The sequence below is a fragment of the Carcharodon carcharias genome, chromosome 10, assembly GCF_017639515.1.
Source record: "Carcharodon carcharias isolate sCarCar2 chromosome 10, sCarCar2.pri, whole genome shotgun sequence".
NCBI lineage: Eukaryota > Metazoa > Chordata > Chondrichthyes > Lamniformes > Lamnidae > Carcharodon > Carcharodon carcharias.
The window spans coordinates 125,179,732-125,203,240 of record NC_054476.1 but is presented as its reverse complement, the minus strand read 5'-3'; the positions used below and the strand labels follow the sequence as shown (position 1 = coordinate 125,203,240).

The 23,509-nt window shown below is 41.9% G+C and overlaps 2 protein-coding genes across 3 annotated transcripts in view; both read right to left on the bottom strand.

Moving 5' to 3' along the window:
• nipsnap2 (nipsnap homolog 2) overlaps positions 1–7,405 on the bottom strand; it is a 42,858-nt gene extending 35,453 nt beyond the window's left edge. For both annotated transcript variants that reach the window (XM_041197946.1, XM_041197947.1), the window contains exon 1: positions 7,246–7,405. In XM_041197946.1, the coding sequence (XP_041053880.1) occupies positions 7,246–7,367 (122 nt within the window). In that variant the 5' untranslated portion in view covers positions 7,368–7,405. The remainder of the gene's footprint in view (positions 1–7,245) is intronic.
• Positions 7,406–12,801: 5,396 nt separating this feature from the next.
• On the bottom strand, positions 12,802–17,259 carry mrps17 (mitochondrial ribosomal protein S17). The gene is made up of 3 exons (XM_041198141.1): positions 17,181–17,259; positions 14,422–14,557; positions 12,802–13,310 (listed from the first exon to the last, which is right to left on the bottom strand). Exons 2-3 carry the CDS (start codon positions 14,542–14,544, stop codon positions 13,005–13,007), a joined length of 429 nt encoding a protein of 142 aa, XP_041054075.1. The 5' UTR covers positions 14,545–14,557; positions 17,181–17,259; the 3' UTR covers positions 12,802–13,004.
• Positions 17,260–23,509: the final 6,250 nt, after the last annotated feature.

Here is a 23,509-nt window from a genome sequence, read left to right as displayed (position 1 = left end):
GATAGGATACAATTCTGCGTTGATGATGGCACACATCACTTTCTGGATGCCCAGTTTTGAATTGCTAGATCTGTTCTAAATATATCCCATTTTGCACAGTGATAGTGCTACACAACATGAAGAGAGGATTCTGTCTCCACAAAGATTGTACGGTGGTCACTCCTACCATGGACAGAAATCTGTGCTAGGTAGTTTGGTGAGGATGAGGTCAAGTAGGCTTTTCTGCTTGTGTTGGTTCTCTCACACCTGCCACAAGCTTAATCTGGTAGATATGCCATTCAGGACTCAGTCAGCTTGGTCAGTAGTGGTGCTTCCAAGCCACTCTTGGTGATGAACATTGAAGTCCCCCACCAAGAGTTCATTCTGTGCCCTTCCCACCTTCACAGTGCTTTTTTTAAAATGTTCAACAGAGGAGTACAGATTGATCAACTGAGATAGGGTAATACGCAGCAATCAGGTGCTAATCAGGAGGTTTCTATATCCATGTTTGCCCTGAGGTCATGAGACTTCATCAGGTCTGGTGTCAATGTTGAGGACTCCTAGTGCCATTCCATCCCAACTGTATACCACTGTACCACGACCTCTGGTAGGGCTGTCCTGTCAGTGGGATAGGACATACCCAGGAATGGTAATGGAGGAGTCTGGGACATGGGAAAAAGAGTACATTCTGTGTGCATGTGAATGTCAGGCTGTTACTTGAGTAGTCTGATTCTCCTAATTTTGGGACAACTCCCAACATGTCATAAGGTTGTCTTATGAGGAAAGGTTGGACAGGCTAGGCTTGTATCAGCTGGAGTTTAGAACAGTAAGAGGTGACTTGATTGAAACATAAAATATCCTGAGGGGACTTGACAGGGTGGATGTGGAGAGGATGTTTCCTCTTGTGGGAGAATGCAGAACTAGGGGTCACTGTTTAAAAAAAGGGGTCGTCCATTTGAAAAAAGATGAGAATATTTTTCTCTTAGAGGGTTGAGAGTCTTTGGAACTCTCTTCCTGAAAAGGCAGTGAAAGCAGAGTCTTTGAATATTTTTAAGGCAGAGGTGGATAGGTTCTTTGTAAGTAAGAGGGTGATGGGTTATCGGGGTTAGGAAGGATACAGATTTGATGTTACTATCAGATCAGCCATGATCTTATTAAATCGCAGGGCAAGCTTGAGGAGCCAAATGGCCTACTCCTGCCCCTTGTTTGTATGTTTGTGAGGTCGACTTTGTAGGGTTGACTGGGCAAGGTTAGTCTATGTCGTGTTTGGTGTCTAGGTCAATTTTCTTATTTTTTCTTTTAGCAGTTTGATATAACTGAGTGGCTTGCTAGGCTATTTCAGAGGACAGTTAAGAGATAACTGGACTGCTGTAGGTCTGGAGTCACATGTCGACCAGACCAGGTAAGGACAGCAAATTTACTTCCCTGCAGGGCGTTAGTGAATCAGATGGAACAGTTTGGTAGTTTCACGGTTACCATTACAGACTTTAGCTTTTTATTTGATTAACCGAATTTGAATTCCCCAGCTGATGTGGTGGGATACAGTATCTCCAGATCATTATTCCAGTGCTTCTGGATTATCAGTCTAGGAACAAAATCATTATGCTACTGCACCTACATGCTTGTATTTTAATCACTCAAGGACAGGAAAGAGCATTTAGAAATGTAGTGGAGGTTTACAAGGAGTCAAGGATTGGCTTTTTGAAGACAGAAATGATGGCAGTTTTGAAAGGGAGCAGGGTTAGAGCATGAGGCAAGAAAATCATTTACAATATAAAATGGAATGGGGCCAGGAAGAATATTGAGTGGTCAACATGTTAGGAAGCATAAAGGTAAAAACCACAGGAAGTAGATTTCCTAAATGAGATGATCTTTGAAGGGTGGCAGGTGCAAGAAACGTGGATAAGTACAGTGTGGGTGTACAGAAAAAAAACGTGCTAATTTTAGACCCCATGACGATCCTGTGGTCGTTGACAGTTCTGGCAGAGGACCAGTCAACATACATGTGGTCACAGCAGGCTTGGCAATGAATAGCTAAAGTGCACGGGCACCACTCAAGTTTATTTTTCAAATCAAGGATCACTCCTCATCCTTCTCAACCTGTCTGCAGCCTTTGACACTGATGATCATGCCATTCTCCTCCAATGACTCTCCACTGTCATCCAGCAGGGTGAAACTGCACTTGCATGCTTCAATTCTTATCTCTTTAATCATAGCCTGGGTACTGTATTACTTACAATGGCTTCTCTTCCCGCTTCTGGACCATTACCGCTGGTATCCCCCAAAGATCTAATCTTGGCCTCCTCCTATTTTTCACATGCTGCCCCTTGGTAACATCATTCAAAAGCATAACATCAGTTTTCACATGTACGGCTGATGATATCCAGCTCTAACTCACCACCACCTCTCTCCTCCACTGTTACTAAATTATCAAACTGCTTAGCCAACATCCAGTACTGGATAAGCTGAAATTTTCTCTAGTTAAATATTGGGAAGACTGAAGCCATTGACTTGAGCTGCTAAATCAGTTCCCCAGCTACCGAATCTATACCTCTCCCAGGGAACTGTCTGAAACTAAACCAGACTGCTCACGACCTCGGTCTCATTCTTGACTGCAAGATGAGCTTCTGACCACATATTCACACCATCATTAAGACTGCCTATTTCCATCTCTGTATCATCATGTGAATCCGCCCCTGCCACAATTCATGTATTGCTTAAAGCCTTGTGCACGCCTTTGCTACTTTCAAACTTGACAACTCTGGTGTAATCCTGGTGTGCCTTCCACATTGTTCCCTCCAATAATTTGTGGTCATCCAAAACTGCTGCCCGTGTCCTTCCTGGCATCATGTCCCAATCACCTATTATCTCTGTGCTTGTTGACCTACATTGCTTGACTGGGAGTCAATAACTTGGCTTTAAATTTCTCACTCTTATTTTCAAATGCCTCCATAAGCCTCATTTCCTACCTGTGTAATATCATGGTTCGATGTGAGGCTGCAGGATATCTGCCCTCATCTAATTCTGGCCTCTTGAGCATCCCCAATTGTAATTGCTCCCCCATTGGTGACTGTGCCTTCAGCTGGCTAGTCCCTAGGTTCTGAATTCCCTCCCTACACCTCTTCGGCGCCACATTTTCTTTACGATGCTCTTTAAACCCTACACCTTTGACCAAGTTTTTGTCCATCTGCCCTAATATTGCCTTTTAAAAATTTTCATGGGGTATTAACATCGCTGGCAAGGCCAGCATTTATTGCCCATCCCTAATTGAAGGTGGTGGCGAGCTTCCTTCTTGAACCACTACAACCCATGTGTTGTAGGAACACCCACAGTGCTGTTAGGGAGGGATTTCCAGGATTCTGACTTTGCGATAGTGAAGGAATGGCCATATTAGGTCTAGTCAGGATGGTGAGTGACTTAGAGGGAAACTTGCAGTTGATAGCATTCCCATACATCTGTTGCTCTTCTCCTTCTAGGTGGTAGAGGTTGCAGACACCTGGATGGTGTCAAACTTCTTAAGTATTGTTGGAGCTGCACTCACCCAGGCAAGTGGAAAGTATTTCATCACACTCCTGATTTGTGCCTTGTAGAAGGTAGACAGGCTTTGGAGAAGTGACTCACTGCAGAATTCCCAGCCTCTGACCTGTTCTTGGAGCCACAGTATTTATATGGCTGGTCCAGTTCAGATTCTGCTCAATGGTAAACCAGCAGGCTGTTGATAGCAGGGGATTCAATGATGGTAATGCATTGAATGTCAAATGGAAGATGGTTGGATTCTCCCTTGTTAGAGATAATCATTGCCTGGAACTTGTGTGGCATGAATGTTACTTGCCACTTAACAGCCCAAGACTGAATGTTGTCCAGGTCTTGCTGCACATGGGCACAGAATCTGCAATAATGTTTCAGGTTAAACCAATTAAACCAAATCAACAAAATTGGGATAAATCAGGCACAGCCCCTAATTCAGGTCAGCTGTAAAACCAAGAACAAAGTTTAAAGGAACCTTACAAACTTTAAATCAAAATGTGATTAAAGGGGTCAACAAAACACCCCAGTCCCCGCGGTGCCCACCGAGTACGGAAGGCCTCGAGAGTGCCTGCAGACACCGCGTGGTCCCTCTCCAGGGACATCCGGCCGCGAACATAGCCGCAGAAGAGGGACAAACAATCGGGTGGGACTCCCCCGTCGATCGCCTGCTGCCTGGACCTGTTAATGGCCAACTTGGCCAACAGAATCTGCAATAATCTTTCAGGTGAAACCAATTAAACCAAATCAACAGCAAATATCCTAATTCTGACCTTATGATGGTGGGAAGGATGAAGGAGCTGAAGATGGTTGGGCCTAGGACACTACCCTGAGGAATTCCTGCAGCGATATCCTGGGAATGAGATGAGTAACCAACAACCACAATACACAATTCTCTGTGCTAGGCATGACTTCAAACCCACATTTCCATTGATTCTAGTTTTGCTAGGGCTCCTTGATGCAATAGTTAGTCAAAAGGTGTCTAGATGTCAAAGGCAGTCACTTTCACCTCAGCTCTGCAGTTCAGCTCTTTAGTCCATGTTTGGATCAAGATTGTAATGAGGTCAGGAGCTCAGTGGCCCTCGAGGAACCCAAACTGAGCAGCAGTGAGCAGGTTATTGCTGAGTAAGTGCTGCTTGATAGCACTGTCGACAACACCTTCCATCACTTTGCTGTTGATTGAGAGTAGACTGATGAGGCAGTGATTGGCAGAATTGGATTCGTCTTGCTTATGTGGCAGGACATATCCGGCCAATTTTCCACAGTGCCAGGTAGATGCCATGTTGTAGTTGTACCGGAACAGCTTGACTAGGGGAACATGGCTAGTTTTAAAGCACAAGTCTTCAGTACTATTGCCAGAATGTGTCAAGACTTTGCAGTATCCAGTTTCTTGAAATCACGTGGAGTGAATCGAATTGGTTGAAGACTGATAGCTGTTATCCTGGGGACCTCAGGAAGAGGCCAAGATGGATCGTCCACTCAGCACTTCTGGCTGAAGATGATTGCAAATGCTTCAGCTCCTCCACCATTGATGATGGGTATATCTGTGGAGCCTCCTCCTCCAGTTAATTGTTCTTCCACCACCATTCATGACTAGATGTGGCCGGACTGCAGAGCTTAGATCTGATCTATTGGTTGTGGGGTCACCAAGCTCTGCCTATCGCATGCTGCTTCTGCAGCCTGGCATGCAAGTAGTCCTGTGTTGTAGCTTCACCAAGTTGATACCACATCGTTTTAGGTATGCCTGGTGCTGCTCCTGGCATGCCCTCCTGCACTCTTCATTGAACCAGGGTTGAGCCCCGGCTTGATGGTAACGGTAGAGTGGGGGTTATGCTGGCCATGACGTTACAGATTGTGGCTGTAAATAGTTTGGCTGCTGCTGATGGCCAGTTGAGTCGCTAGACCTGTTTGAAATCTGTGACAGGCAGGTTGGTGAGGAAGAGGCCCAAGTATGTTTTTCCCTCTTGTTGGTTCCCTTGCCACCCGCCACAGACCCAGTCTAAGAGCTGTGTCCTTTTGGGCTAGGTCAGCTCAGTCATTAGTGGTGTTACCAAGCCACTTTTGGTGATGGACATTGAAGTCCCTCACCCAGAGTACATTCTGTGCCCTTGCCAACCTAGTGTTTCTTCCAAATGATGTTTAACATGGAGGAGTAATGACTCATCAGCTAAGAGGGAGGGGTTGCGGTGGTTACCAGCAGGAGGTTTTCTTGTCCATGTTTGACCCGATACCATGACACTTCATGGGGTCCAGAGTTGATGTTGAGCACTCCTAGGGCAACTCCCTCCTGACTGCATATGCCTCACATGGCTTGGTGTTTAACACTTTATAACACTCCGTTGAAGAGCCTTGGGATGTTATATTACATTAAAGGCACCATACAATTTTTTTAAAACCATTTTCTCTTAGTGTTTAACTTTTTTTGTAGCTTTCTTGTATGCTTTTTATTAATTCAAGCTATTTGACCAAGTGCTAAATGCTGAAGTTTTAAAAAAATGTTTCAAATGTGATCCTTTCTTCCTATTCATCCACAGGACAGCTGCCTTTGACACAATCATGATTTGTCTTTACTCAAATATACTTATAGTGCCATTTCAAATATTTCCCACTGTCACCCAAACATTTTGGATAACTGAATCCATTAGCACAACGTGGGAACAGGAGAGACAGCAAACAGGACTTGAAATGTTTAGTCAGAGAAATAGAGCATACATTTCTGGATTTGATACTGGTCCAATACTACAAAACTATGGAATGTTATATCTTGGACTAAGTGAGTACTAAATTCTTATATTCCTATTCCCACACAGAGCAAATTTGCATTGTGGTCACGTTTTCCAATGTTTTCTTATTTTTTAGGTTGTCCAATTGCTCCATTTCATCACAACAAACCAGATAAGGTTGTGTTCCCCTCCTTTTCGGAACAGGAACACTGATGGGAAAAACAGTCCTGATCACACTAAAAACATTTCCCAATTCCTCACCAGTAACATTCTCCTGTCCCATATTCAAATATTAATATGACAATGTGCAAATCCACAATTTCTTACTCGAACAATCAACAAATTGTCATATAGACCAGGGTTTCATAATTTTGTTGTGGTCACAAATTGAACTCGAATCTACAATTGTTTTGAATATATACAAAAAAATGACATTTTTGTGGAAGAGTTTGATTAAAGGTTTAATGTTAATAATTGTTATTTTACTCCTGCTCTGATACTAACACAATAATGCCATTTTACTCGCCATACATTCCAAACAATGTCTATATTCCTTTTGCTCAGAATGAACAAATTCAGAGGCATGTTTAAATAGTTCTCGTGGACCAATTGGTACAGTTACCCAGTGATGTGTTTAACTTTAAACAGAATGGATAAACGAACACACCGGGGCAACATTTTGCGCAGTTATTAAAATTGCTAAAGATAAATGACCTTGACAAAATGCAAATCCGCAGGTGCGGGTCTTCAAAAAAAAACTTCGAGTTCAGGGTTGAAAAGATGTGCAGCTAATCGCCAGCCGTTTATTTAAATACCTGCTAAACTGAACGTTAAGTTAACTTCGCTCTGCTGGCGTTGAGGAACAATTAAAACGAAGAAGCAGAGTGACGCCTGACTTTCTTTCCGGCGGAGAAGGAAGGGCCTGCGGACATAAACTTTACCTCAGTTTACCTCAGCCGGCCTCCAGTAACGTTGAGCCAAAGCGGTGGCAAAGGCGAGCCCCCTACCGTACACTGACCTGGTTATGGTTGCTGTGCTGGTGGTAGCAGCAGCGGCTGCCGGAGCCCGGCCCTCGCCCTGTGTCCAGGCTGTGGCCCTCCTCGCAGCGGCCACAATGTTACCGAGAACTCTGGCCGCCATCTTGCTGTGGAGGTGACATTCACCCCGGCGCCGTGACTTGCGCATGCGCCACAGGCCAGGCCAGGCCGCACCCTAGCGCGAGCAACAGCAGCTTCGGGCCTTGGCTACTCATAGAAAATGACCCTTTATCCCAGGAATGGGCTCTAAGGTTTCCTGTTCATCACCGTGGGGAGCCACATTTCAGGAATCTTATAATTAATTTGCACATATTTCAAGTTGCTGACATTTGATCTTGGTGCTCCGAATTAAGATTATCCTCCAATGGCTAAGCAGTGGCGACCGTATCAAAAATCTGCATTCAAAATTCAAACCAAACTCAGGCTGTGGTGCCTTTGCTGTGAGCACCAGGTTGCACTACAGGGCTATTAAGTCATTTATTTTAGTTCAATGTTGCCAAAACAAGAGGGGGCCGAGAGGCAAAGAGTGTGATCATGGTTTAAGTTCTGCGGTTCACATTGTTGCTGATGAGAATTCATTCAAAACCTAAAAATCAATGTCATCGTAACATAAGCATACTGTAGATGTCAGTTGGAAACATTGACTCATATTTATAATTAATATTTGCTTTTAATTTTAGACATTTTGGAGTATCATACTCCACCAAGGGTGCAAAAGAAGAAACCCTATTTTTGTTTGAAAATGTAGCCTATATTGATCTGTGTTACAACAAAAAAATACACCACTCGACATATTTAAGTGAGTTTACAAAGTAATTAATGAAGAAACCTGTTCAAAACCATAATCTCTTTCTTTAGGTGCTGACTGGTCTACTGTGTCTTGTGAGAATGTTCTGGCTTTAAATCTGATTTTCAGCATTAATATATTGCTTTTTATTTTTACAATGTCTCGTCCTCTTTGACCATAAATCTCACAGATAAATGAGATGTTGATAGACTTATATTGGAGAATTTTAAAATTCTCATTCTTTTTTTCAAAGCCCTCCATGGCCTCACCTCCTTATCTCTGTAATTTCCTCCAGCCCCACAACCCTCTGATGTATCTGTACTTCTCTAATTTTGGCCTCTTGAACATTCTGATTTTAATTCTCCCACCTTTGGTGGTCATGCATTCAGCCAACAAAGCCCTAAGCTCTGGAATTTCTTCTCCACCTCTCTTTCCTCCTTTAACACACTCTTAAAACCTACCTCTTTGACCAAGCTTTTAGTTATTTGTCCTAATATCTCCTCTATATGCCTCTATCAAATTTGAATAACATTCTTGTTAAGTGTCTTGGAACATTCTACTACATTAAAGGCACTATAAAAATACAAGGGTTGTTATATCAAACGAGTCAAAAACAACTTAGATAATTTTTGTTATTTTTGAAATGAAAATGTATTTCCTCCCCTGTCATCGAACAAACACCTCATGTGCGCTTAGTTAACTTCTTTGCATAAGACAAGATGGGACTTAAAGTGAATTTGAATCTTTCTCTATCAAAAATAGCTAGTGCTTTGGTGACATTTATGGACATGTTTGAATAACTTTAACATGAAGATAGATACTGTATTGATAATTCTAATAAATTGTGGTTTAGCTATGGAAGTGTTAATGAAAATCTTAGCCTTGAGAAGAAAGCATAATTGGTTGTTAAATACAAGTATTTTGTTTCATTTAAAGGGGAGGTTTTTGCATGAGCATCTGAAAAAAGTTCCAGCAGAAGTGAGGGGAACATTTAATAGTTGTAAATATTATTTGAAAAGTTTGAATAACAGACATGTGAAAAATGTTAGATCAAGTAGAAATATGTAATGAAAAGTGTAATACAACTGTATTATAAAAGAAAACAGTACAAAAGCGTGAATGTGTATGTGAACAGTAAATGTGAATGACACCACATCCAGCAATCCAACATTACCTCAGTACTGCAATAGAATGTCAGTCTAGATTATGTATTTAAGTCTTGGAAGGGGACTTGAGCCCAAAGCCTTCTGACTCAATGCAAGAATGTGGATGTTGCTGTATGAAAAGAACTAACTTGGCCTCTAGCATACTGTAATCTAAATTGTTAAACTTTATAGTAAACCTATATTAAAACTAGTTAATTAAGGCTGTGTTAGAGAAGATACTGATTTAAGTCGCTATGTTGAGTAAAGCTGTTCTGTTTGTGATGACTATGTTCAGAATCGTACCATCCTTGCCTGCAAAGAGGTAATGAAGTTAATACATTTTTGCTTCCTACAGTCATTGATAACTGAGTTAACCTGGGTTAATTATTTACCATTGTACTGCTTTCCTGTTGACAGGGTTAATAAATATTAATTTTATCTTTTACATGTATAATTTGAGTCAAATATTTTGTAATATTACAACCATAGTTTTAACTAGTTTCTAGGAGGATTTAAGGTCTATCATAATGGAACTTCTAAAATAAATTATGGAAAGTGAATTATACTTCCAAATCTGAAATGAAATTTTGCTTCTTGGAATAGCAGTAGGCTATCCAGCCCCATTTGCCTGTTCCACTATTCTATTAGATCATGGCTGATCTGGCTCTTTTGTACATTCTGATCCATTTTTTGTGCACAACATTCAAAAGCATCAAAAAGACAATTTAGCAAAGGAAGGGGAATGCAGAATAATCAAGTATCTTGTTTTCCTGGTGCTTTGTGAAACCTCCCATTTACATCATGGAGTGGTTTCACAAGTTAGGAATTATAAATGGCCACCTTCCTCAAAACTGGCTTTCCATTTCTCACTGTAATTTTTCTTTATCTACCTTGGTGACTGTGAAATAAAGCCCAAAATAATCTGCACAAGTACTGCATGCATGTGTACACATGTACAAACACACACACAATACTTATAAGTAATTTGTTTTAGTGGGGTGACAAATGTTTTTCTTTTCCCTTCTCATGATCTTGAAACTGGAGTACAATATAACAGAAAAATTTCATAAATCAGCATGTGAATCCTCAAACTAGAGTGCTGCTCTAGGTTTTTACTTTCCTCCAACTTTCTTGGCTCCGCTTGCAGATGCTGACTATTGGAACATGGTTCCACTTGTGCTGGCCACTTTGCATTACCTAATTTTATATATGATTGTTTCCAGCCTTTCCAATTATGAAGATTAACAGGAAGTGCTGGAAATACTTAGCAAGTCTGGCAGCATCTGTGAAGAGAGAAACAGGATTAATGTTTCAAATTGAATAAGAATCTTCTTCAGAACTCATATTTGACTCGAATCATTAACTCTGTTTCTCTTTCCACAGATGCTGCCAGACATGCTGAATATTTACAGCACATCCTATTTTTATTTCAGATTTCCAGCATCTGCAGTATTTTGCTTTTAGCCTAACATTTCACCCAGATTTAACTTGAAGCAAAGCAGATTTTAGTGCTACTAAAAATGCTACATCATACCTCAAATCTTGTCAACAATTGAGTTTTAAGGAAGAAGCTTCTTCGATGCAAATTTCCAAGTTATACCAATTCTAAAGAGATCTATTAGGTAGCATGATGATGCAGGACTTTTTAGCTCATAAGTGAGAACCAAGTTTATTTTCACAAATTGTCACCCTTGAATTGACAGTATGGTGTTGGTGGCAGGTGGTGCTGGATGGTGGCCAATTGCTTCTTAATTATGAAGGGAAAACCTCATGCCTCTCCTCTGCACCTTAAAGTAAACTTGAGACATACACTAAGGCCCAGGAAGATCTTAAAGAGGAAAAATAACTTTCAATGGTTATGTATACTTTTGCCCAAACTTGGTGAATCTGTTTTTATTAAGTGAAACTCCTGGTGAGTTAAACATCCCCCAAAATTATGTTCTCCAGTGATTTAAACATCAGCCACGACCTTTGGAGAAACATTCTATTCATATTGTCACAGGAGGAAAACATAAGTACTTTTCTAGGTATCTGAACTCATATTAAATTACTGCTTGTGATCTTTAGCTATCCATCCATATATTTGTAGTTTTTTTTAGAAAATGTTGGATCAACATTTTGATTTCAACCCCTAAATAATTACAGTAATTTGTAGTTGGTAATATTATGACCGTAGTGCTATCTAGTTTCTTAGTGGATTTAAAGTCCATACAACGGGGCTTTTAAAAAATATGAAGGATGAATTATACTTCCAAATCTGAAATTAAATTTTGCTTTATAAGAGTAACAGTAGGGCATTCAGCCTCTTGAGCACGTTCCACCATTCAATTAGACCATGGCTAACCTGTGCTTTAGCTCCATTAACCTGCATTGTTTCATATCCCTTAAGTCCTTGCTGAACAAAACTATCACTGTTTTAAAATTTTCAATTTACCTAGCCTCACTATTTTTTGTGGGTCAAAGTTGGTTTGGGGTTGGTGGGACAAGAGTTCCAGATTTCTTCTGTTCTTTCTTTGAAGAAGTTCTTCCTGACATCATCCATGAACAGCTTAGCTCCAATTTTAAGGTTATGGTCTCTTGTTTTGGAATCCCTGACCAGAAGAAATAGTTTCCTTTCAGGGTCCTTAATCAAATATTTTAATCATACATAACTCAATTGTATTATCCCTTAATCTTTCATGAGGGAATATAAACCTTCTCTATGCTCCTTTCTCATAATTTAAGTCTTTAAGCCCCAGCATGATTCTGATGAATCTGCCAAATACCTTTCCAAGGTATACTTTTCCTGAAGTTTAGCATCCAAAACTGAACACAGTACTTCACAGAGAATCTGACCAAGGCTTTGTACAATGAAAGCAACATTTTTTCATTTTTACATTCCAACCCTTTGAGGTAAAGATCAACATTCCATGAGCTTTTTTGATTTTTTTTTGTATCTATGTATTAGAATTTTGTGATTTGTGGACTCTAAATCTGTTTGCTCCACCACAGCCCCTAGTTTCTTGCCATTAAAAAAATGTTCCCTTTTCCTCAAATCCAAAGTAGGTGACCTCACACTATCGGCCAGTTTTGTTCCTTTGTAACTTTTGCTCCCATCCACTCCAACTCATTATGAACAGCATTATTGGACATCTACTAGTTAATTATTAAATGTCATAAATAATTATTCATTGGGAGTCTTTTATTAGTATGTTCTATGCTAGCATGTTAAATGGCATATCTTGTGTCCATGACATCTTTGTCAATCTCTCCTAACCACCCCCCACCTATCCCTGACTTATTTTGCCCCACCCCCTCTTAAACAGTTTAAAATCCATCATATTTCTACTTCTCTTTAGCTCTGAAGCAGTCACACAGACTTGAAACATTAACTCTGTTTCTCTCTCACGGATGCTGACAGGCCTGCTGAGTTTTTCCAGCATTTTCTTTCTTCTTTCAAATCGCCAGCACCTGCAGTATTTTTCTTTTATCTTGGCATATCAACCCAGTTGCTATAAGACGTTATACATTTTCTTAGATTGAGAAATTTCAAGGAAAATCCATCAGTAATTTATTTAAAAAGCCATCTTGTATCATGGGTATTGAATGTGAAAATATACTGAAGATTGTGCACAATCATTTGGATTTATTTTACTAAGATTTCAGAAAATCCAAGCTCTCCCAAGTCCAGGAAAACACAAATTTAAGATAGAAGAATCATCACACTTTTCTTTCATTAAAAAAACCTATATTGTCTCATTGCTGAATAACATTTGCAGCATGAATATCCATTTAATACATTCAATTTTACAAACATTTTATTTATAGTTCAACTCACAGAGTTTTTAAGTTCTGAATTATTCTGCACAACATTGATCTCTAAATTCTTCATATGATCATTCAGGGATCCCACTTCTGAATCAGTGTCTTTAAGGGGTTCAATTATTCGGCTTCCACTACAGCGTTTCTGTGTGATGGGATCAATGACATTTCCAACTTTGAATACAATTTCTGCCAATTCATGTTTAACGTGCTTGGTCCTTCGTTCAGGCAAAGCCTTCAGAAGTACAATATCGCCGACAGTGCACTGCTCTTTTGGATCATGAGCAAAATAGGTCTTCCTTTTATTGTAAAACTGTAGAAGAATGAACATTTTAAAATGCTGTTTTAAGAGTACACTTAAAAGGCATTTAACACTTTAAAAAAGAAGTTTGTTTCCAGTTTTAGATAGGAATGTTGCTGGAGGTTCCAAGAGCAGTCAACCTTGGTGTTCAGAACTGTAGATTTATCTGCTGGCAGCTGTGTTTAATAGCTAAGATGCTGGAAACACTTCCAAAAAATATTGTTTGCTGGACATCGGCATCACTGGCAAGGCTGGCATTTATTGCCCATTCCTAGTTGTCCCATTATAACTGAGTGGCTCATGAGATCACCTCAGAGGAGAGTTAAGAGTCAACCATGTTAATCTATGCTGCGAGTTAGATTTCACTAGACTGGGTAAGGACAAAAGGTTTTCTTTTCTAAGGGCCACTGGTAAAGCAGTTGGAATTTTATATCAACCCGAGGGCTTCAAGTTAACTTTATTAGTGATACCAGCTGTTATCTTATTGCTACTGAATGATCCAAAGTTCACCAAATAGAAAATGTTGGGTGTGAAACTCAACCTTTTATTTTACAAAATTAGGGAACATCAGTAAAAACATACTATCAAGCAAGCTGAACATTACTTGAATGTGGATGTAGACACTGGCTGTAAATACACATACATAAAATTGAATTGAGAATGTGCAAAGAAAATTTTCTACTTTATATGAACAAATAAGACCATTTGTAGAGTTCAGGGCAGTGAAAGTAATGAGAGGCTCCAAAGGGAAAAGTAAAAATTTAGGGTTGTGAAGAGTTTCTTCTTTGTGTCAAGTCTTCAAATCATTAAAATTATAACTATTAAATCTTTGAAGTGTGGCCTGGAGTGTTAAATTTAGTTCACAACCTGTTAACCAAAACAGTAAATCTGATAAAGTTCTGATTGGAAAGCAATAAAACGTCATACACAAATATTTTAGAAATTATAAGTGTTGGAAATAATTAATTAGGGAAAAATAATCCCTAAATCACACCACAATCTGCTCAGTAAAACTCAGCTAATTAATGTGGATCAAGTATTTTTAAAATTGGTTTCAGAATAAATGATCATTGTCTCTCTAATCGGCATAGCATTGCATACATCTCAAAATAATCCATTTTACCTTTAACAGATATGGATTCAGGACAAGTCTAGTTATTCTGACTTTGGCAGTCTTCTGCATTTTTGTCCCAATCACTTTTCCTATAATCCACTTGGCATGGACAGAGGCAGTTCTTGCTGACATGTCTGTATATTGCCTGCATTGAAGTGAATGAGATTTTGTAATATCACACAAAATAGGTCAAAATATTTGCTCAAAGACAACTTCTATTCTTATAGTATATTTAACTGTAATGTTAAACTTCATTTGCTCCGAGTTGGCTTAAAAGATCCTGTGACACTACTTCAAAGAACAGGGTAGTTATCCCCAGTGTTCTAACCAATATTTAGCCTTTAACATCACAAAAACAGCTTATATGATCATTATCACGTTGCTGTTTATGGAGCCTTTCTGTAAGCAGATTGGCTGCTATGTTTTCTACATTAGAACAGTGACCACAGTTCAAAAGTACTCTATTGGCAGTAAAGCACTTTGGGACGTCTGAGATTGTGGAAGGTGCAATATAAATGCAAGTCTTTCTTTATTTCACATGCTCAGAGTGTCCCAAAGCATTTCAGTCAGCAAAATCATCTCTTTTGATATGTAGTCACTGTTGCTCTGTGGACAAATACAGCAGCCAACTTGCAAACAGCAAGTTCCACAAACAGTAATGAGATAAATGACATCTCCAACAAAAAATACTGCACCGTTGGATATCTTACATGCACCTACATAGGGAGATTCATTTAACATTTCATCTGAGCACTTTGAAGCACTGACCCATTTCAACCTCCTGTGGGGGTCACCAGCATCACAGATGCCAGTCTTCAGCCAATTCGATTCACTCCATGTAATATCAAAAAATGGCTGAAGGCACTGGATGCTGCAAAGGCTATGAGCCCTGACAATATTCTGGAAATAGTACTGGAGACTTATGCTCCAGAACTTGCTGTGCCCCTAGCCAAGCTGTTCCAGTACAGCTACAACAAAGGCATGTACCCGGCTATGTCCTGTATACAAAAAGCAGGATATATCCAACCCGACCAATTACCACCCCATCAGTCTATTCTACATCATCAGTAAAGTTATAGAAGGGGTCATCAACAGTGCTATCAAGCAGCACTTGCTTAGCAATAACCTGCTCACTGATGCCCAGTTTGGGTTCTGTCAGGGACATTCAGCTCCTGACCTCATTACAGCCTTGGTTCAAACATGGACAAAAGACCTGAACTCCCAAGTTGAGGTGAGAGTGACTGCCCTTGACATCAAGGCAGCATTTGACTGAGTGTAGCATCAAGGAGTCCTAGCAAAACTGGAGTCAATGGGAATCGGAGGGAAAACTCTCCACTGGTTGGAGTCACACCTAGCACAAAGGGAGATGGTTGTGGTTGTTGGAGGTCAGTCATCTCAGCTCCAGGACATCACTGCAGGACCTCCTCAGGTTTGTGTCCTCAGCCCAACCATCTTCAGCTGCTTCATCAATGACCTTCCTTCCTTCATGAGGTCAGAAGTGGGGATGATTGCACATGCACAATGTTTAGCACCATTTGCGACTCCTCAGATACAGAAGCAGTCCATGTCCAAATGCAGCAAGGCCTGGACAATATCCAGGCTTGGGCTGACAAGTGGCAAGTAGCATTCACGTTACACAAGTGCCAGGCACTGACCATCCACCAACAAAAGAGCATCTAACCATCGCCCCATGATGTTCAATGGCATTGCCATCACTGAATCCCACCACCGATGCCCAGTAGCAGCAGTGTGTACCATCTACAAGATGCACTGCAGGACTTCACCAAGGCTTCTTAGACAGCACTTTCTAACCTACAACCACTACCATCTAGAAGGACAAGGGCAGCAGATAGATGAGAACATCCACCTGGAAGTTCCCCTCCAAGTCACTCACCATCCTGACTTGGAAATATATTGCCGTTCCTTCACTGTCACAGGGTCAAAATCCTGGAACTCACTTCCTAACAGAACTGTGGGTGTATCTACAACACATGGAGTACAGCGGTTCAAGCAGGCACTCACCACCATCTTCTCAAGGGCAACTAGGAATGGGCAATAAATGCTGGCCAAGCCAGCGAAACCCACATCCCGTGAATGAATAAAAAAAAACCTCTGCTCATGCAGCACTCCAACAGTACTGCAGTGGAGGTTTACCTGGAAGGCAACTTGAACCTATTATTTTTTGAATTAAGAGTTGAGAATGACCCACGCTTAGCACTTAAAACATAAGTTTTTAAAAATCCTGTTAATGCATAAACAATTTGGATGAATTCTCACCAAGCACATAAGCCCAATATCTCACCGCATTTTGTGGGACCTTGCACTGCGGGAATTGGTTGCCAGCTTCACTACATTACAACAATGTATTACACTTCTAAATTGCTTCATTAGCAGCGTTGGGACATCGTGAGTTTGTGGAAAAACCCTATATAAATGCATTATTTCATGATTAACTTTAAAGTAAAACCTATAATCCTTTACAACACCAAAAACTTTGGTTAAATCTTCTTCATTCAATAAAAACACTCTTATTTCCCTATATAGAGTAGTTCGGAAGGTTTTAAGGACAGATGTGACCTACATTGCTTCAATTGAATAACATAGACTGGTAGCAGAGTTCGATTATACCAGGCACGACTGTAACTAGGGGTCTCGCAACAAAATTGGGGAAATAAACAAGATTATCGGGTATTTATTTGCTCCTTTCGACGTAATCTATTGCATCCCAAACATAGAAAATAACCACATTTCGTGGTCCATACACTTACTTTGTTCAGGTCCACTCCTGCCGGGTGGGGAACGTTAAAGTGACGGACACACTTCCGCCAGCCGGTTGGCCGGCCGCGCATGCGCAGTGCCTCGTTCCCGCCGGGAACCGGGCATGCGCACAACGAGGAAGGGGGGTTGCTTGTCTTTGTTGTTTCCTTTGGGATTTCGTCTTATTTAATGTGGCTTTTACTCGTCCATCGGAGCTAAAATGGGAGCGCAGTCGGCTTTCTGATCTGACCCCTAAGATTCCATTTCCCCCAACATGCAGATCTGTATTAAATTCCAAGTCCATTTCTCTTGATTTGAATTTTTTTTCCAATTGTGATCCTTTCAGCCCTGGCTGAAAGGGTTGCATTTGGGCTTGAGAAAGGTTCTGGATTCAAGAGACTGCTGGAGGTGCCGTCTTTCCGACGAGACGCTAAACCGAGGACCCATCTGCCTATTCGAGAGGGTGGATGTAAAAGATCCATTATTTTGAAGAAGGGCAGGGGAGTTATCCCCAGTGTCCTGATCAATATTTATCCCTCAATCAACCTCACAAAAAAAAATTAAGATAAAAGCAAAATACTGTGGATGCTGGAAATCTGAAACAAAAGCAGAAAATGCTGGAAAAACTCAGCAGAACCAACAGCATCTCTGGAGAGAAAAACAGAGTTAACGTTTTGAGTCATATGACTGAAGAAGAGTGTCCTTCTCAGACGCTGTTCGACCTGCTGAGTTTTTCCAGCATTTTCTGTTATTGTATCAGATTATCTGGTCACTATCACATTACTGTCTGAGGTGTTTACTGTGCACCAACTGGCTTCTGTGTTTGTTATGTGATAACAAAGCCTTTCAATTCAAAATAACTTAATTGGCTTAAAGTACTTTGGCAGTCTTTTTTTCTCTTTTTTTGGACTTCACAGTAGCCAATTAGCCAAAGAACCTATGGGTACCAAAGGGAAGCTTACAGATGTCAGCAGAGATAGGTGCGCCATGATTTACTTTTTCAAATTTGCATGGATCGATTTTCTTACCTATACATTGAGAAGGAAAGCCAACAGTCATGTCATTGGTGTGCGAGCTGATGAGCACTGCTAAATATTTTAAATCTGAGGTTGTCTTGGAGGCTGAAATCAGTTGAAGGATAAAAATATGAGGTGAATCTTGATCCTAATGAGGAAAGTTAGTTCTGTAGAAGTTTTAAAAATAATTGAAATGATAGCTTAGAAAGAACAAAAACAAAAAAAACTGCGGATGCTGGAAATCCAAAACAAAAACAAAAACATAATTACCTGGAAAAACTCAGCAGGTCTGGCAGCATTGGCGGAGAAGAAAAGAGTTGACATTTCGAGTCCTCATGACCCTTCGACAGAACTTGAGTTCAAGTCCAAGAAAGAGTTGAAATATAAGCTGGTTTAAGGTGTGTGTGTGGGGGCGGGCGGAGAGAGAGAGAGAGGTGGAGTGGGGGTGTGGTTGTAGGGACAAACAAGCAGTGATAGAAGCAGATCATCAAAAGATGTCAACAGCAATAATACAAAAGAACACATAGGTGTTAAAGTTAAAGTTGGTGATATTATCTAAACGAATGTGCTAATTAAGAATGGATGGTAGGGCACTCAAGGTATAGCTCTAGTGGGGGTGGGGAGAGCATAACAGATGTAAAAAAAATAAAAAATAAATAATTTTTTTTTTCTCTTTTTATAATGGAAATAGGTGGGAAAAGGAAAATCTATATAATTTATTGGAAAAAAAAGAGAAAAGGAAGGGGGAAACAGAAAGGGGGTGGGGATGGGGGAGGGACCTCACGACCTAAAGTTGTTGAATTCAATATTCAGTCCGGATGGCTGTAAAGTGCCTAGTCGGAAGATGAGGTGTTGTTCCTCCAGTTTGCGTTGGGCTTCACTGGAACAATGCAGCAAGCCAAGGACAGACATGTGGGCAAGAGAGCAGGGTGGAGTGTTAAAATGGCAAGCGACAGGGAGGTTTGGGTCATTCTTGCGGACAGACCGCAGGTGTTCTGCAAAGCGGTCACCCAGTTTACGTTTGGTCTCTCCAATGTAGAGGAGACCACATTGGGAGCAACGAATGCAGTAGACTAAGTTGGGGGAAATGCAAGTGAAATGCTGCTTCACTTGAAAGGAGTGTTTGGGTCCTTGGATGGTGAGGAGAGAGTAAGTGAAGGGGCAGGTATTGCATCTTTTGCGTGGGCATGGGGTTGTGCCATAGGAGGGGGTTGAGGAGTAGGGGGTGATGGAGGAGTGGACCAGGGTGTCCCGGAGGGAGTGATCCCTACGGAATGCCAATAGGGGGGGTGAAGGGAAGATGTGTTTGGTGGTGGCATCATGCTGGAGTTGGCGGAAATGACGGAGGATGATCCTTTGAATGCGGAGGCTGGTGGGGTGATAAGTGAGGACAAGGGGGACCCTATCATGTTTCTGGGAGGGAGGAGAAGGCGTGAGGGCGGATGCGCGGGAGATGGGCCGGACACGGTTGAGGGCCCTGTCAACGACCGTGGGTGGAAAACCTCGGTTAAGGAAGAAGGAGGACATGTCAGAGGAACTGTTTTTGAACGTAGCATCATCGGAACAGATGCGACGGAGGCGAAGGAACTGAGAGAATGGGATGGAGTCCTTACAGGAAGCGGGGTGTGAGGAGCTGTAGTCGAGATAGCTGTGGGAGTTGGTGGGTTTGTAATGGATATTGGTGGACAGTCTATCACCAGAGATTGAGACAGCGAGGTCAAGGAAGGGAAGGGAAGTGTCAGAGATGGACCACGTGAAAATGATGGAGGGGTGGAGATTGGAAGCAAAATTAATAAAGTTTTCCAAGTCCCGAAGAGAGCATGAAGCGGCACCGAAGTAATCATCGATGTACCGGAGAAAGAGTTGTGGAAGGGGGCCAGAGTAGGACTGGAACAAGGAATGTTCCACATTCCCCATAAAGAGACAGGCATAGCTGGGGCCCATGCAGGTACCCATAGCCACACCTTTTATTTGGAGGAAGTGAGAGGAGTTGAAGGAGAAATTGTTCAGCGTGAGAACAAGTTCAGCCAGACGGAGGAGAGTAGTGGTGGATGGGGATTGTTCGGGCCTCTGTTCGAGGAAGAAGCTAAGGGCCCTCAGACCATCCTGGTGGCGGATGGAGGTGTCCAATCCCTCTTCACCCTGGCCCCAACCGCTTCCTCTTCACCATGGACGTCCAATCCCTCTACACCTCCATTATTTTCACGTGGTCCATCTCTGACACTTCCCTTCCCTTCCTTGACCTCTCTGTCTCAATCTCTGGTGATAGACTGTCCACCAATATCCATTACAAACCCACCAACTCCCACAGCTATCTCGACTACAGCTCCTCACACCCCGCTTCCTGTAATGACTCCATCCCATTCTCTCAGTTCCTTCGCCTCCGTCCATCTGTTCCGATGATGCTACATTCAAAAACAGTTCCTCTGACATGTCCTCCTTCTTCCTTAACCGAGGTTTTCCACCCACGGTCGTTGACAGGGCCCTCAACCGTGTCCGGCCCATCTCCCGCGCATCCGCCCTCACGCCTTCTCCTCCCTCCCCTTGTCCTCACTTATCACCCCACCAGCCTCCGCATTCAAAGGATCATCCTCCGCCATTTCTGCCAACTCCAGCATGATGCCACCACCAAACACATCTTCCCTTCACCCCCTTATCGGCATTCCGTAGGGATCGTTCCCTCCGGGACACCCTGGTCCACTCCTCCATCACCCCCTACTCCTCAACCCCCTCCTATGGCACCACCCCATGCCCATGCAAAAGATGCAACACCTGCCCCTTCACTTCCTCTCTCCTCACCATCCAAGGACCCAAACACTCCTTTCAAGTGAAGTAGCATTTCACTTGCATTTCCCCCAACTTAGTCTACTGCATTCGTTGCTCCCAATGTGGTCTCCTCTACATTGGAGAGACCAAACGTAAACTGGGTGACCGCTTTGCAGAACACCTGCGGTCTGTCCGCAAGAATGACCCAAACCTCCCTGTCGCTTGCCATTTTAACACTCCACCCTGCTCTCTTGCCCACATGTCTGTCCTTGGCTTGCTGCATTGTTCCAGTGAAGCCCAACGCAAACTGGAGGAACAACACCTCATCTTCCGACTAGGGACTTTACAGCCTTCCGGACTGAATATTGAATTCAACAACTTTAGGTCGTGAGCTACCTCCCTCTCCAATCCCCACCCCCTTTCTGTTTCCCCTTTCCTTTTTTTTCCAATAAATTATAAAGATTTTCCTTTTCCCACCTATTTCCATTATATAAAAAAACCCCCACTAGAGCTATACCTTGAGTGCCCTACCATCCATTCTTAATTAGCACATTCGTTTAGATAATATCACCAACTTTAACTTTAACAGCTATGTGTTCTATTGTACTATTGTCGTTGACATCTTTTGATGATCTGCTTCTATCACTGCTTGTTTGTCCCTACAACCACACCCCCCCCCCACCTCTCTGTCTCTCTATCTCTCTGCCCCCCACACACACACCTTAAACCAGCTTATATTTCAACTCTTTCTTGGACTTGAACTCAAGTTCTGTCGAAGGGTCATGAGGACTCGAAACGTCAACTCTTTTCTTCTCCGCCAATGCTGCCAGACCTGCTGAGTTTTTCCAGGTAATTCTGTTTTTGTTTTGGATTTCCAGCATCCGCAGTTTTTTTGTTTTTATGTATGTAAAGTGATGCATTTCAGTTTGTCGAATAAGGAGATTAATATGAATTAAATTGGACTATTTTAAAGGGTGGATGGGGATGGGGATGTGGTGCAGGAACAAAGGGACCTGGTGTGTTGCACACAAACCTTTGAAGGTGGGAGGACAAATTGAGAATGCTGGTTAAAAAAAACACATTTGGGATCCTTGGCTTTATGAATAGAAGAATGGAGTACAAAAGAAAGGAAGTTGCAGTAAACCTTTATAATACAATGATCAGGCCTCATCTGGGATATTGTGTTCAATTCTGGTGCCACACTTCAGAAAGGAAGTCAAGACCTTGGAGAGGTTGAGAAGAGCTTCATTAAAATGGCAACATGGATGAGGAACTTCAGTTATGTTGAGAGACTGGAGAAACTGGAATGGTTGCCCTTAGAGCAGACTTAGTTAAGCAAATATTGGATCGAGGTGTTCAAAATGATTTTGATAGAGTAAATAAAGAGAAACTGTTTCTAGTGTTAGAAGAGTCAGTAACCAGAGGATACAGATTTAAGATGGTTAATTCTGTGCTGTATCAGTCTATGATTCTTATATAGTGCCTTTAACAGTAAAATGCCCCAACAGCTTATTAAGAGTATCAGTAATCTTAATAAAACTAGATGTTTAACCTACTCTTTTTTTGTATCTTGACATTCTTCCCTTAGGAGAAAATAGTTGAAGAGTTCTCAAGCTGTCAGGCCGCAAAGTGTTAACGTTTTTTCGATGGCTGTAACCATCTATAGGTCAGATGTTAGCATTGTTAGTCATATAGCAACACCACATAATGAGGGGGTTACACCTAACAGATCCAAATTGTCCACTAGATGTCAATCCTGAGCTGGAGCTCCTGTTTCCACTTGCTCGGACTGTGGAATGAGTTCCGAATCCCGCACATTCTGACTCAAAGAGAGGAAGGTTTCCATTAAGCCAAGGGTTTAGTCCAGCTAATGTCAATGCAAGAACGGAAATTAAGTCCATTATTACTGGTAGTTCAGGGTCTTTTTTTTGGGTTCCCTTTCATCCAAAAGTGGAAGCCTTCCAGCCTTTGAGTAAGACTATGCAGGATTCGAAACTCATTCCAGACAGTCCGGGCAAGTAGAAACAGGGGCTCCAGCTCAGGATTGATATCTAGGGCACAATTTGGTCCTATCCCCAAAACTGCCAGATTCCAACCTCCCAATGTTCCTTTAACCATCTCACCCCCAAAACGACCTTCTTAGTTGCAGATCCTGGGATGTTGACAGCGCCTAAAACATATACTTAGTGCTCCCCGTTCCCAGGACTCTAACACTGTGATCTCATATCCTAGGGTTTGTCCTAATGTTTCCAGAATCTCCCTCTGCAGGATTTTCAGAGCCCTGAGACCCCAATGCCAATGCTTCCACATCCTGCCTCCTCCTTAATACTTATAGATCTTGGCTTTTTTCTCCGCTGCTGCTCAATCTGAGGAATCTAACACGGAGTCTAAGCCCTATTCCAGCCTCCAGATCTACCAAAACCCTTGGATATCCTGTCCCTGGCACTGACAATCCACACAATTTTGCTGCCCCCGGGCTGTTAATCTGCAATCTCCATTCCCCACATCTTGCTGAACTCCATGACTCCCCGTCCTTGATACTGTTAAAAACAAGGCGC

Excerpts from the sequence above, each read along its gene's own strand:
- mrps17 (XM_041198141.1), bottom strand. The coding sequence starts at position 14,544 with ATGTCAGCAAGAACTGCCTCTGTCCATGCCAAGTGGATTATAGGAAAA. Across the intron at positions 13,311-14,421 it reads TGAATCCATATCTGTTAAAG|TTTTACAATAAAAGGAAGAC; the intron begins GTAAAATGGATT and ends ATTCTTCTACAG.